Source organism: Cynocephalus volans, chromosome 4, assembly GCF_027409185.1.
Source record: "Cynocephalus volans isolate mCynVol1 chromosome 4, mCynVol1.pri, whole genome shotgun sequence".
NCBI classification, from domain to species: domain Eukaryota; kingdom Metazoa; phylum Chordata; class Mammalia; order Dermoptera; family Cynocephalidae; genus Cynocephalus; species Cynocephalus volans.
In genome coordinates this window covers 142,497,313-142,513,219 of record NC_084463.1, presented here as the reverse complement: position 1 = coordinate 142,513,219, position 15,907 = coordinate 142,497,313, and the positions used below count along the sequence as shown (strand labels likewise).

The 15,907-nt window shown below is 37.5% G+C and overlaps 1 protein-coding gene and 1 pseudogene across 1 annotated transcript in view; both read right to left on the bottom strand.

Moving 5' to 3' along the window:
- The window catches only part of HSD17B12 (hydroxysteroid 17-beta dehydrogenase 12), a 168,375-nt gene that overhangs the window by 99,378 nt on the left and 53,090 nt on the right, over window positions 1–15,907 (bottom strand). Inside the window, exons 2-3 of the mRNA XM_063093393.1 lie at window positions 9,320–9,366; window positions 5,850–5,925 (exon numbers count right to left, since the gene is read on the bottom strand). Of these exons, the coding sequence (XP_062949463.1) occupies window positions 5,850–5,925; window positions 9,320–9,366 (123 nt within the window). The remainder of the gene's footprint in view (window positions 1–5,849; window positions 5,926–9,319; window positions 9,367–15,907) is intronic.
- On the bottom strand, window positions 1,614–4,213 carry LOC134375036 (protein MEMO1-like; annotated as a pseudogene).

Sequence of the window (15,907 nt, the reverse complement as noted above, 5' to 3'; positions counted from 1 at the left end):
AATGCCCAAGTTATGTAATGACAGTAGAGGGAGAATTTGAAATGAACCAAGAAGAGGTCCCTTCAGTTGGTAAATCTCCTCCTTTCCCCTTTTCTTCTTTCAGTCAGGCAGGGAAGTAGGAGGGATGAGTTTAACCCACTGGAGGGAATTGAAGTGCTGGACTAGAAGAGACAGATGAGTTAGCTTAGTCTGACTTGTGTGACTTCTCTTTCCTGACTGGAATGACTGATACAGAAATTAGTATCAGGAGTGGGATCCCAAGAAGAAATAGGCCTTAAAGGGTTTCTGTATTGGTTTGATTGTGTTTTTAGGCTTAAACATAGCGCTAAGCTCCTTCCCAATGGGAAGTGGGATGCTAGTGATCCATGACGCAGTAAGTAGTATCACAAATAGTCAAATTAACCCTGGTTGCTGATGGTAACGAAGTAGAAGCAGTGCCTTGGGGGACCAAGTTGCTGCCGCATTTGGGATTGACAGAAATGATAAATACAAAGACTGTGGTATGGGGTATGGCTTCTTCTGCATGCACTGGAACACTAACAGAAAGAAAATGACATGCTTGGGTCATTAAACTTTCATCTCACATTTACCATAAGAGAACCAGAGAATTTCTATGGTAGCCTTAATAAAAACTTTATATCTTATAGCCACCTTGTTAATATCAGATTTAAATGTGTCAGTTGCAGAATTACAATTTAAGTTAAATCCCACAGACTCACCATGTCTCATGTGTGAAAGTGAAAGCACTGAACGAGAAATAGTGAGACCTTGAGACTCAGGATGGGGATATTTGGGTAGACTTAGCTGAAACTGAGAATCTTCAACCCCCATGCTACTCTGAGCCTCCCTTGCCAGTGGAAATAGAAATAGCCTGGTCTCCTTCCTGGGTCGGAGGAGACTAGTGTTCCCTGACTTGAAGATCCTATAATAACCTCACCATAACAGGAAGGTCAGTTCTCTTGCACAAGACCCAACTCAACCATCCCTCACTGTCACCCACAACAGGGTTAGACTGCAACATTCTTTGGAGAAGAAGCACAAAGTCTGATCCATAAACTAATAATTTATACACAAAAATAATTGCAAAATTTTCTAATTTATGTTGGTAGAAACTGGGAAATATGTGTGAGAATGGATTCTTTTTTTTAGTTGTGTAGTCCTTTATTAGCAACTAAAATAGATGGTATCTGTTGTACAACACGGGTAGTAATTGACTGTTACTGGAGATTTATTATACTCTAATATATTTCATTTATCAATGCAATTTCTTTATTTAAAAGCTTCCACCCTTTTTTTGTTTGTGTAGTATTTGTCAAACTATTGTGAAAGCAGAATATATGTGCACAAGTCTGTAAAGAGTGCAAATTTAGAATATGCTAAATGCTTTACAAGTTCATTTCAAAAAACTGTCTGCCACAACTGGACCTTTACACTGTCATCTTTTTTGATCAAAATATTTTCATGCCAGGCTTCCTTCCACTGTTGTAACCCATAAAGCATTTTTTAATGAGTTGAAATTAAGGAAGGACTATACCAACTAGAAAAGAGTAGAAGAAAGTTTTATTAGTTTGAGGTTTCAGAATTCCCCCCAAACCAAAACCAAGAGGTAAAGGCTAGGCCTGGACCACGGACAGAGTACAAGTATGTGCAGGTGGCATCCCTGAGGATTCAGAGCTTTGGTGGACCCTAAGTGCTTCAGCTGGGTAAGTCACTGAACTGTCTGTCATGCCAGTTTCTATACTGGCTTGATTGGGCATAATTCAAAAAAGAAAATCTCATATTTATTCCATCCTTCTGGAGCTCTGTGATATCATTTAATAACAACCCAGTCAGACGTCTTCCACAAATAATATCATGGTATTTCTTTTAGTAATTACTAACAGATGCAAGGTCTGATTGATCTATAATACCCATTCCCATTTTATCTAGATGCTCAATGAATCTATAAATCTCCCCCTGGGATTCATCATAGTAACTAACAAAACCTTTGACCTCAATGGCGAAATCAGAAGAAACCACAAGAGATTACTAGGAACTGCTAGATGTTTACTAGAGAGTTTTCCAAACTCCTCACTCAGAGCTCCAACCAGTACAGGAATCCTTATGGCTTTCCATGGCTTTAGCTATATGAGACAAATGCATTTCAATACTTTGTTTATCTTCACCTGTCTGCAGAGACATGTGTTCAAACATTCCTGTCTTTCACAGTTCTCTGTAAATGTTTTAGTCAATACCAAGGTCATACAGAGGTGTCCTATACATATATCCACACTGGGAAGTGCACATGGAGAGAGGAGCACATGACTGAGAAGGTCCAAGGATGAAAACTCTCCAGATAATAGATGGATCCACTTCTTTGTAAGCATGAGCAGCACAAGACCCACGGTACGTATATCCAGCATAGGCTGCAATAACAGCTCTAGCAGGCCTTTTGTAGACTGTACTTGTGAAAGCCAACCTTCTAGCTGTGCATTCAGCTGCAGTCCTGAGGCTGTGCACCCGCTCCCAACTCTGTGGGACAACTTGGCACCTGTGCCACCTGTGGTGCATAAGGGTGAGTGAGGCAGTGGCAGCCAGGACGGGATTAGCTCAGCCCAGGAGGAGGAAGAAGAGAAGGAGATGGCGGCCAGGGCAGTGACAGAGGCAGCAACAATCACCACAAACTGGATCTGCTGAGCTGCCTCTCCCTTCCTGGATGGCCTCCCTGAGCCCTGAGCAATTCATGAATTCTATGAGTGTTAGACCCAGGAAAACAGAATATAAGACTAGGCCACACTTTTTTATATGATTCACTTACCAGAGATTTAAGTGTTAATGGTTAGCTAATACAGCTGGAAGGGGCTCATACAGTTAACCTTGGTTTGCTGACTGAAACTTGGACTCTGTGATGGCCTACATTTACTGAGACTGGGAGGCCACAACTTCCCTGGCATAACAAAGAGGCAGGGATCCAAAGGCTTAAGGATATAGGAATGTTGGAGTGGATTTATCATGTGCAACCTGCACACACACAATCCCTCTATCATTACACTCTCAAGAGGGCCCAGAGGATACCTTCTTCACTGAGGCTCCAGCCTTGTTACTGGAGTGCCATTATATGGGCAAGAGGTTATTATTCTGGCCCCTTTATCTCCATGCCAATCACAAAACTCCCCATGTTGCCATAAAATAAGAACCTCTCTATTGTTCTCTCTGTAGTCCTTTGTTTCCTTTGTGGCACTAAGTAAAACCTCAATTATTTTTCATTTGTCTGATTTTTTGTTTTGGTGTGGTTTGGTTTCGGTTTTTGACCCATTTGTTTTTGCTGTCTCCTCCACTAGAATATAAGTTCCATGAGAACAGGACTACATCTAAATTCTTCACCACTGTATCGTGACTGCCCAGCACAGTATCTGGTACAAAGGCATTCAATAAAAATGTGTGAAAGGCATAACCAAAGAAACACAGAGTAAGTCTGTTTTCATCAACATTAAGTCCTGGTCCTTCCTTCTCCTGCAATACGTATGTTCATGGAAACATTATCCCTCCAAAGAGATGATTTACATCTCAGTTAAAAATTTGTCCTAACTTATAAATCTCTTCTCTATATTTCTTCAGCTTAGAATTGATGACATGGTCTGCTGATAGCACCTCTCCTATTAAATTTATATTATGCCCAAAGAAACATTTTTCAGAATTTTCAACAAGGAAAAAAACAACATTCCTTTTAATAAAGGTCAATACAGTGCCTTTACCATCTGTTCTTTCATGAAAATGTTTGAACAGGATCCTGTCTTTCTTCTGAATCACATTTCTTCCAACAATCACGTGTCACCTCATATCACAAGTTAACCAAATTCCCAAATATCATTAAAGTATATCTTCTGACTCATTGAACAATTTTTGTACAGGCTGCAGCACTTGCTGAAAGAGTATCATGAGGCAGCGTTTCTTGTTTCTATATCAAGTAGATGGTGGATTCATTAATATCATAGCATTTCAAAATTGAACATTCCATTTAATCAAAAGCATCTATTTTCTGCTTATGAACTTCTATCAACTAATAGTTGCTTTCATTAAGAGCCAAATTCTACATACATACACACAAACACAACATTCTTATCAATTTAAGAGTAATTATATAAATGACTACAAGTATCTATGAATGAAATAGCTCTAAGACCTAGGCAGCTCACCTACCTTGTCCCAACAAACTCAGGATTATTAACAGCATGGCTTAATTCAAATTCGCACCTCAGCAAAACTGCAAAATAATGTATGTGTTGGCCCTTCCGGGGTTGTGTTTACATAGTTAAAACCCTGAATGTTAAAATCCCCAAATGCCAAAGGTCTGTTGTATATCTATATACCACACACTCAGCTTTGTAAAGATCTGTGCCCTCAGCAAGGTTTAAAAAAATTTTTTTTTAAGATTTAACATACTTCAATATTGGGAATCGCCAATAAAGATCTGTTTTTACCTAAAGATGAAGTACACCTGCGTGTAATCTGTCCACTAAGACCAGCTATGGTCTGGAGAGAAATAATAACAAAAATATATACCTTACAAGTATGTTGGAAGGATCAAAGGAGATAATACATGTGAGGAAATGAATAAATAATAAAGTGTTATATAAATGTTAGTAGGTGGTAATGTTAATAATAAAATACAGAAGAAATCCTCTCTCTGAAAAAATAGGGAAAATTTGTTACTTGGTTACTCACAGATATTAGGTAAAGCAAGGAATCACAGAGATAAATATACATTGTAACCTTTTTATTTTCACTTAAACCATGTATAAATGTAATTTATTCACCAATCTTCTGGTAGGGCCAAGGCCGTGTCTTTGAGATTAGATCTGCAGACTAGAATTCCATAATCTTTCTCAGATGTACCACACCCACAGTGTATCATTTATGATCATAGTTTCAGTTTTTTTAAAAAAATTTTTTCAGTTCCTTTTCAAATGCAGCAAAAACTTCAACACATGAAACCATCAGAAAGCAAATTCCATCTTAATTTGTATGTTTTTCCAATATTTTATATGTCTTGTTCACCACTAATTTGACAACCAATTTCTGAAAAAACTCACTTTACTCACTTTTTTTCAGAGCATTCAACTTAGTTTTTATAGAAACAACTCCCCTTTTTATACTAATATTTCATTATTTTACAGAATATTTAATAACAAATGTACCCACCATAAGTACGCTCGGGAACAAACACAATTGAGTCTTAGTAAGTAAACGATTTGACATGTGTGTGTAAAAGTATACAAGCATCATACCAAAAAGCTTCCTGGCCAAAAATTGTCAGCATACTGAGGACATCAGTCAGTATATTTTACCAAGGAAATGAACAACACTGGTTTATCCATCTGGTTGGTTAAGTAGAAGTCAGTTAACAGAGTCTTTGCCATATAATAACTCAAGTCTCAAGCATAGTCGACTAAAAAAGTTCAAAATAATTTCCCTATCACGTGTACACACTGCCTTTTGTATATTTCCTCAATCATATGTGTTATACATTTAGAGACACTAAAATCAAGTTAACACATTCAAGAATATTGAAATGAAGCAAGAGAAAAGGAATTCAGATGTTTCAGTAGAACATGATAAAATAATCATAGAATTTGATTCCTGACAACAGAAACTAAATGAGTCAGTAAAAGAGATTTTAAGCAAATTATAACAGGCCTAAAATAATTTTTAAAAATGGATGATCCATCCTTAAAACATCCCATTACAGCATGAAAAAATTTTCTGAACTATAAATAAACACGTCAGTGCTAAATATCTGTATAAAAACATTTAACTTTGATTAGGCATATTCCTTTTGTAATTATGGGAGGTTTGACATGAGAACTTACTTATTTCACTGGAAACCTGGTTCAGTCTATCCTGTGATCTGCTGATAAGGACAATCTTCATCCCACGCCTCGCTAACTGAAATAATACAAGAGATTTGAATCCCCCCTGTGCACTTCATGTTAAATTATTTTTAAAAATTAGATATACCCCTATTTTAAGAAACCTGACCAGATGATAATTCAAAAATAAATGAACCTGAGTGTAACAAATAGGCAATACAAAATGAAGACTTTACAAAAAGGATTCCCCTGAGGGTTGTCTTTCCAAATCAAGCTAGTATTTAAATATCAAAGGATTTTAGAAGTACGAAGACTTTTCCTTTTCATTTTGTACCCATCTATACTGTTTAAGATTTTAAATTAAGGGTCTACTACTTCTATAATTTAAAAATTAGCTTTGAATAAGTTTTTGTTCCAGACTAGACACATAAAACAAAGACCGGAGAACAGGCCAAAAAAACCGCTACAGTTAAACTATTAGGAATTCCTAAAAATATAATCAATTTTAAAATTTTTATTTGGGTGTTACTTTATGGAGGCAAACTAAGGTAGTTAATTGAATTAATGAAGAATTTCCCTTCCGTGTATGTACCCAGCACTGTGCAAGTATTGCACAAAATGAAAAAGATTTACGGAAATGTGCTTACTACCCCAGAGACACATCAACACAGGGGTAGAGAAATAAAACACACATACACACTAATAAGCACAAAACTGTTCAGCGAACTATTCCAGACAGTATACAGTTGAGCAATAAATTAGGTGCTGTGAACTATAAGTGATTTAGTAAACTAATATTCCAGTCTTAAATCTTAAAGTCAGTTTTTATTAAGTAATGAGTATTATTGCAAATGAAGCTATGGAAGAATATTTTTGCTAAAAATAACAAAGATTGGTAATAATTTGCTAAATTAATCTGCTGTGAAACCACTAAAGAACCCACTAGACCATACCGATGCTTAAAAAAAAAATAACAAGAACAGGGGATGACGGACAAGGAAAAGCTCTTATTTACTTCAAAAAACCACCATGAGAAATATTAGAAAATCACTGTTTTTTAACTACCATGGTAATAATTAATTTAGGCAAAAATTGTCAATGGATCTCAAAACCATTGGATAAGATTGTTCGTAAACAGGAAATTTAAACAGTCTCAAAGTATCATCCTACATATTCTTTATTAATTACCTTTTTAATGGAAAATTATGGTGGACAACATCTCAATAAATTGTTTACCTTAACATAATCAGTAATGGAACAAATGTACTTCTTGTGTCTCCTGATAAGATTAACTCAGAAGGAAAAAATATCACCTATATAACATTCCTCCTAAAAAATATTTATCCTGAATCTAATCATAAGGAAACAATCAAATCCAAATTTGTCTGCAAAACAACTGGCCTGAATTTTTCAAAAATGTCATTGTTATAAAAGAAAAAAGTGCTAAAGAACTTTTCTAGATTATGGAGACTAAGAGAGACATGGTACCAAACAATGTATAATCTTTAACTGGATCTTAGGGATTGGGGGCAGAGCTATAATGGACATTATAAGAACAATTGGGAGACTTGCATATCAGTATTGTTATCAAGTTAAACTTCCTATGTGCAGCCATTGTACTGGGGCTATGAGGGTGAATGCTCAGTTCTTAGAAGATTCATCCTGAAATATTTAGGGGTGAATTGTTATAATATCTATAACTAACTTACAAATAGTCCAGCCAAATAATAATAAGAAGAAGAAAGTAAGTCAAATGCAGCAAAGTTTTAACAATTGGTGAATCCAGGTGAAGGGTATATGGGTGCTCATTGTATTCTTCTTGCAATTTTTCTGCGATTTTGATAATCTTCAAAATAAAAAGCTGGAAAAACAAAGAATGATTTATAAAAGAAAAACCCTTTGGGAATGGTAAATAAGAGATTCAGTGGATCTGCTGGGATCTTTATCAGAATCAAGCCACATCATAAGCACTATACCTTCACAGAGACTGAAGGGCAGGGAAACTTGCCTAACGAGTACCACTCAGGCTTCCACTTATACAATAGTCTTCAAAGTATTATGCTTTCCTTTCCTTTAACTACATTACAGAGGATCTGGATCCTTTGCCTGTGTCTGTCAATATCTTTTTGTTAATCATAGTTCTTGTGAAAATGATGCCACAGGGCCGACCCCGTGGCTCACTCGGGAGAGTGCGGCGCTGGGAGCACCGAGGTCGCGGGTTTGGATCCTATATAGGGGATGGCCGGTGCGCTCACTGGCTGAGCGTGGTGCAGACGACACCGAGCCAAGGGTTCCGATCCCCTTACCTGTCACAAAAAAAAAAAAAATGATGCCACAGACTAGCCTGGAAATGTAACCACCTATAGTGATATTTTTATCTTTTGTAAAGTAGTTCAAAATAATTGACTTAAAAAACTAAAGGACTGTCCACATTTACACAATATAAAATTAAATTTCACTAAATTTTTCACAATTTCAACTAACTGTTGGAGTGAGCAAGACTGAACCAATGCTGGGACCTAAAACTGCCTGGGCTGCAGTTGGGGGGTGACGTGGGGGAGGAGGGGTTCTCTCCACTCTTTCTTCCCACCTATGACCTTCTTGTCTTGCTTGCTAAATAGGAAAACAAGGCTGAGAAGCTACTCAGTATTTTGCACAGCTAACAGTTTTTTCTTTGAAACTTGCAGAATTTTGAGAAGTGATCAAGGCCAAATGACTGGAAGCTGACCTTGGCAGTTCAACCAGTCAACCAGAGCTCAAAACTACACAAAAGACTTTACAGAGAAGTTCATTCTACTCTGGAGCAAATCAAAATCTTGCAGGGCCCTGAGATAACAGCAAAGATGAGAACAGACACCAGATGAGGCCTTGGTGAGACCCCGTACATGATTCATAGACACGGACCCCTTGTAGCTCATGTCTACTTCTCTCCTGCTTTTCATTTCCCATGTTCCATTCCCTCAACTTCACTTTTAAAAACCCCTCAGTTAATCTAAGTCTTTGAGATGGGATAGCCTACCATCTCCTTCAGCTGAATACACCTGCTTTTCTAAACACCAACCATTTGACTTCTGAGTCTTTTTTTCTTTCCCTTTTGAGGGGGCGGGCAGCCAAATCTGAGTTCAGTAACATAACCAGTTCTTATTTTACACATATTTGTTCAGTAACATAACCAGTTCTTATTTTACACATATTTGTTTAAGCAACATGGTATTTCTGACAAGGTAAAAACAAAGAACATCCATTGAACTATACAACACTACACTTATGTTTTTAACTTCAAAAACCAAAACTACCATAAGAGATCATTCCATTTCTGTTCTTTTTTTTAAAAAAAAAAAAGGCTGACCGGTAAGGGGATCTTAACCCTTGACTTGGTGTTATCAGCACCACACTCTCCCAAGTGAGCCACGGGCTGGCCCCCATTCTTATTTTTTTAATCCCCCAAAAAGACCTTAAAAATCACGTACCTCTTCTGCATATCCTTTTCCAATTCCATCAGTACTACCTGTGACAACTGAAAAAGGGAAAAGAAATAGTTTAGTTTAAGGACTATAATGAAGAACTGGCCGTAGTTAAGACCCACCAATTATACACAAGAGTACCTTGTAAAATTTTGACATAAAAGATAGAGCAATACCAGTGGTTCAAATTTAGGGTTGAATACATACCACAAAAGCTAAAATTTAAAACACTGCTATACGAAGTGTGGACAAGGATGTAGAGCACCTGGAACTCTCATATATTGCTGGTGGTACTGAAAATTGATGCAATTATTTTGGAAAAACTATTTGGCAATATGTCCAGAGCTAACAACATGCTTACCCTATGACCCAGCAATTTCCAAGAGATATGAATGCATTGTGGCTACCCAAAGAATGATCATGGTAGCTTTATGTATATGTAGTGGGTAAAAATGCCTAAATATTAATCTACAGGACAAGAAGTAATTAAATTGAGATATAGTCATAAAACGGAATACTAAACAATTTTAAAAAGGACAAACTACTGATAGACACAAGGCATGAACAAATCTCTGAGATATTATGTTGAGTGAAAAAAGCCTGACATAAAAGTACATATTAATTCCATTTACCAAATTTAAGAAAAGGCACAACTAATTTATGGTGATAGAAGTAAGAATATTGGTTACTTCTGGGTAGTGGGTGGATGACAGGGACGGGCATAAGGGAACCTTTGCGGGTGCAGGAAATACTCTATATCTTGATTAGGATGGCAGTTAGTTCTGTGTGTGTGGGTAAATTCACTGAGCTGTACAATTTACACAGTGTACATGTTATAACTTAATTAACTAATTTTAAAAATTAAGGGTAGTAAAAAGAAATTGAATAAAATCTAATTATTCTGTGGGAAAGCATATTTCTCTTATAACCTCAAAAACTTTATGTAGCAGAAACACTTGAAAATTATAACGGGTCACACTACACCACGGTATCTTATCTCTGGAATACTGGAACCATATTTGTTTCAAATTCAGAGCATGGTTTTCTGCTTTAAAAGATTAGGAGTGTCCACTAAACTTCTCTAAATACGAAGTTTTCCAACAATTTACAGATTATGGAAAACAAGTTATAGTGTAAAATAAGATTTTCTTGTATTTGTCCTAAAACCACTTTTTTCAAATTATATGAAATGGCCCCTAATTTTACTATGCAGAAACATGGCAAACACATCCATATTCTTCCTAGCCACATCTTTCATAATCTCATATATTTTCACCATGTCCCTCCTCAGCCATTACCTTTCCAGAACTAAAATAAACAAAAAAATTTAGATAAAAAAGTCAAAAATATCCAAAAATACCCAGAACAGGATAACAAACCCCCATGTACTCATGGTCCAGCTTCACCAATGATCAATCTGAGGTTAATTTTGCTTTATCTATATACCCCAACCAGCTTCCTCTTACACCTCAGATTATTTTGAGGTGAATCCCAAACATCATCCATAAATATTCTAGTGTATATCTGCTATTAGGAACAACCACAGTACCATTATCACGTTCCTAAAATAGTAAAAAACAGTTCCTTGATATCAAATATCTATTCTGTATAAATTCCCCCAAATGTTTCAAAAAACTTTAAACAATTTACTACAATCAGGATTTAATAAATTCTATACTCGTAATGGTTAACGTGTCTATCAAATCTCTTTTAATCTACCCACTAACCCACCTACCTATCTATATCCATTTATATCTGTCCATCTCTCTATTTGTTGAACATATTGTATAATAGGGTCATTTGTGCTTTCTCCGCCCGGCATTTGCTTATTGTATTCCCCTGATATCATTTAACATGTTCCTCATCCCCTAGAGGTTAGATATAGATAATTCTTCAAATTCAGGTTTGATTTTTTTGGTAAGAATACTTCATAAGTGATATTGCATATTTACATTAGGAGGCACAAGTCTGGTTAACTTTTCTTGTTATACTAGCAGCCATTGATCACACTGAGATTTATTATTTCATTAGGTGTTGCAAAATGGTGACATTTTAAGTCAATCATTCACCTTCATCTATTAGGGAGAATACTTCCATAAAGAAATTATTCCTCATGACTTGGTTACCATGATATACGGTTCACACAGGAACACAAGATATATGTTTGATTTTTTTCCACCTTTATTTAATGGTTTTCAGAATAAATCGGTTCCTGACATCTTCCAAAGGTACCTGTGCGTTTTTACCATTATGGTTTTGTTAATAAAAAACATTAACTCATATTTAAACATTTGTGGTAGAACCTCGCTAAGTAAAATTGAGAATCATACGAAAGTTCCTCCAATCTCATGATCAATCCAATTTTGTTTTTCTGTAACTTTTTATCTCCCAAGTGTTTTGGGAGGCATGGGGATCCAAATTTTATACTGTATTCCTGTTACTGATTAACTAATGTTTCACAAGTGAAGGATAAACACATTTTAATTGTTTCCAATTCTCTCCTTTTCCTTTATTCTGTGATAAACTTTTCTGCTCTCTCTAAGATCCCAGAGCTTCACCTCCTACCCTCCTCCTTCAAAGCCTTGTTCAAGCCCCCCCAACACCACTGTTCCAGATCACTCAAGCAAAGGAAATCTTTCCCTTTTCTAAACTCCCACAGCACTTCCCACACCTTGCTATTTTATCTTACATCTACGTATCTCACACCTATATGTCCTGATTCTTCTATCAGATTCCAGGTTCCTTGCTAAGTGATGTACACAGGGTAGGTGCTTGGCAGACATGTGTTGAGCATAAACGGTGCCCAACATTACCTGGTCTTACACACTGCAAAAGTCAGAAGACATAGATTGCTTCCCTGAAAACATGGTAATTAGTCTGTTTCTGTTGTTTATAACAGAAATACCTGAAACTGGTAATGTATAAAGAAAAGACATTTATTTCTTTCAGTTTGGGAGGCTGGGAAATCCAAAGTCCAGGGAACCTATTTGGAGAGGGCCTTGGTGGCAGTGACTCTATATATAGCAGCACAGGGTGTCACATCGGGAATGGCTGGAGCAAGAGACAGTAACCCCTCACTCAATCTCCTTTTAAGGACATCAGAACCATCCCCATCACTCCATGAATGGATCAACCCATTCACAAGGGCACAGTCTTCACAATCTAATCACCTCTACAAGGTCTCACCTTTCAATTACTGTAATAGGATTTCCCTTGACATGTTACAGTGGGGACTAAGTTTAAATGAGTCTTGGGGGCGCATTCAATCCACAGCACACGGTTTCTCAAAGGTCTTTACAAGAACAGCATCTTACACCTGCTATACTAGCACCTTTTAGCCACTAACCTATCTATTACAAAGCCTTTAGTACCTAGATTATTCTGTTTACACCTACAACTGTGGAACAAGCAAACCATATTTAAATATGATTACAGCGTGAATTGATGGCAATATCAGATTTCTCAGATTATGGACTTATCCCTTAACAAGAACAAACTCAAGTAAAGTTACTCAATATTCTGCATCTAGATTTTTTGATTGGAATATATTTCAAAAGAATATAGATAATTCTTTTGTATATGTGTGTCCATTTTTTAAATTGCCAACCCCAGGCTGATCTAAACTGGCATACAATACTTTAAAACTAAAGACAGTCCTGGAAAGCCCAGAATATGCCAGTTCTAGAGATTCTGAAATTTGCTAATGGATATCAAGTTTTTCTTTTCCAGATTGTCCAGTTTTTGGAGTCTGTAGTGGGCACAATTAGCACACTTGTGACATCCTCCCTTCCAGCACCGAGGTAGTGATGCAATCAATCCCCTCTTGCCAGGACTGTTACCTGCCATCAGCTCACAACTGAGTCTCTCCCAGTAACTGCTCTCAACCAAAGTGAGCTGCCTTGCTGCTCTGGCCAGTACATATCTAATGATTGGTCCACACTCAGGGACAAAGGTCAGGCTCCCCTACCTCACTTAGGCAACTCTGAAGGGCCATCCCAGGTTCAGGGCTTCCAATTGTGACCTTTGCTACACGTGCATCACGGTTCAACTTCTCCCTCTGCTCAATTCGGCTTCTTTCACTCCCTCACTGGTGTTATTCCTGACATTCCAATACAACCCATGCACACTCATGTCAAAGTCCAAGTCTGTTTCCTAATAAACTTGACCTCTGATAGAGGTGAACTACTGAGAGCCTGCTTGGCTATCAATCAAATTCTCGTCCTGTTTGGATTGATTTTATTTATGTGAAAGTAATATATCTACATAGTTGAAAATAATACTTACAAAAGGTTTAAAGTGAAAATAGCACTACCTTACCCTATCCTTCTGTAACCTCCTATCCCATCGCCAGATGCAACTACTTTTATCACTTTAGTTGTTTTTCCTTGTGTTTACAACCATGTTCTAAATCCTATGTTTACACTGTTATCTACAGATTGATCATCTTTTATGTTACTTATTGACTTTTTACATTGATGAGAACTACCATTCCCCTCTCATTTTCCCTAGCCTTTCAATGAAGTTATATCACAATGTTCTGCCAATAGTGAATACATTATTGTTAATACTGCACCTCAGTTCCATCAACAATCCAGAGTTAGTGCGGATCCCACAGGTTAAGGGCATGGTCCCCAACGAGACCACCCTCACTTCAGATGCCAGCCCCAGGTTCAGATGTCCCCAAGCCACCCCCACAGCTCTGACCAATGGAATACAAATTTGGGGGGTTATACAACCCCCTCAGGTTTGATATTTCACTAGAGCAACTCACAGAACTTAGGATAACTTACAATTTTACAGTTTTATTTTAGAGGCTATGTATCAGGACCAACCAGATGAAAAGACACATAGGGTTTGGACCAGAAGGGTCCCAAATGCAGAGCTTCCATGCCCTCTCCCCACAGACTCAGGGCACATCACCTTCCCAGCACTTCAGTGTCTTCACCAACCAGGAGGAAGCTCCACCAATCTTCAGTGTCTAGAGTTTTTAATCAGGTTTCATTACAAAGGTATGATGTTTGAATGACTGGCCACATGACTGAACACAATCTCCTGTCCTCAACCTCCAGAGGTTGGGAGGTTGGGCTGATATCATGTGGCTCAAAACCCCAACCCTGTAATCACATGGTTTGTCTTTCTAGCATGACCAGCCCCCATCCTGAAGCTATCCAAGGTCCTACTAAGAGTCATCTCATTAGCATAAACTATCAGGGCTCACCACAAATAACAAAGACACTTCTATTACTCAGGAAATTCCAAAGATTTACAGTTTCCTTTCCAGAAACCAGGGACCAAGGCCAGTCAAATTCTTTATTATACAATAACTGTTGTGGTTAGATAAACATATTATTCACTACTGATCCAAATAGTACAGTACACCGCAATTACATTTCCTTTCCCAGTCAACTTTTTGTCTTGTCCTGGACACAAAATTGTCTTGTTATTCCATTTGCACAGTTCTCTTTTTAAATCTTCCCCTGTCCTCTCACAGTCTCTCAACAAAATCTTCTATCAACCCCATCAATTCATCCTTTTTCCTTAGAGATCTCCAGAGTCCTCCAACTTTTATCGTGCTTCAGCCTGGAATAGTTATGCTCCTAATGTGCTGCCCAGCTGTTATACTAGAACATCATCTTGGGAATTCCCTTGGCCTCTTCTCATGTGTTGAAGCCCTTTTTTTCTAGATCTTGTTCTGCTCCCTAAGATGGAGCGTATCTGACAGTAGCTTCCCAAGAACGAATGCACAGAGACACGTATTTGTAAACATTTTTTAAAATAAACTTTTTGTTGGGCCTGCAGAATAGGGGAACATCAGCAAAATGGCACTGGGGCCTCCATCTTGTTGGACTCGTCCCTGGGACTTTCCCGCCCAACCCAAAGGTCACTTTCCAAGAGATCTCCCACCTTCAGAGCAACGATTCAGGGCCACGTCACATCGGGGAAAAAAGAACCTATGCAGGAAACCGAAACTTAACTTTACACAGCTATGCACCATATATGGGCTGCTGGCCAACAGCGGCCCTCCCTTATAAAAACCCAACCTGCCTTTGCCTGGGCATGACTTCCCGGCCTCACTCCCTTGCAGGGCCATGGAACCTCACCCAGGAGTGCCCCCATTAAAGCCTACCCTAAATTTACTGCCTGGTTCCTGGTTTTCTTTGCTCTGGTTCAAGACTAAAACCTTCAAGATTCAGACCTAACACTTTTTATTTTAGAATAGTTTTACACTTCAAAGAAAACAGTGCAGATAGTACAGAGAATTACTTATACTCCAACTCCAGTTTCTCCTATTATTAACATCTTACATTACTATGGTACATATGTCACAACTCATGAACCAATATTGGTACAGGTAACTTAATTAGTGAGTCCATATATTCCATATATTATTCAGATTTCCTTGTTACTAAATGTCCTTTTTCTGTTCTAGATCCCATCCAGGATATCATATTTATAACATTTAGGCATCTAGTCTCCCGATGTGACAGTGTAAGAGACAACTTTTTAAAATTTTTTATATTCTTTTTTTAAAGAAGTCTGTATTCTAATCTCACACATAATAGTTTAACTGGGTATAGAATTCTAAGCAGGAAA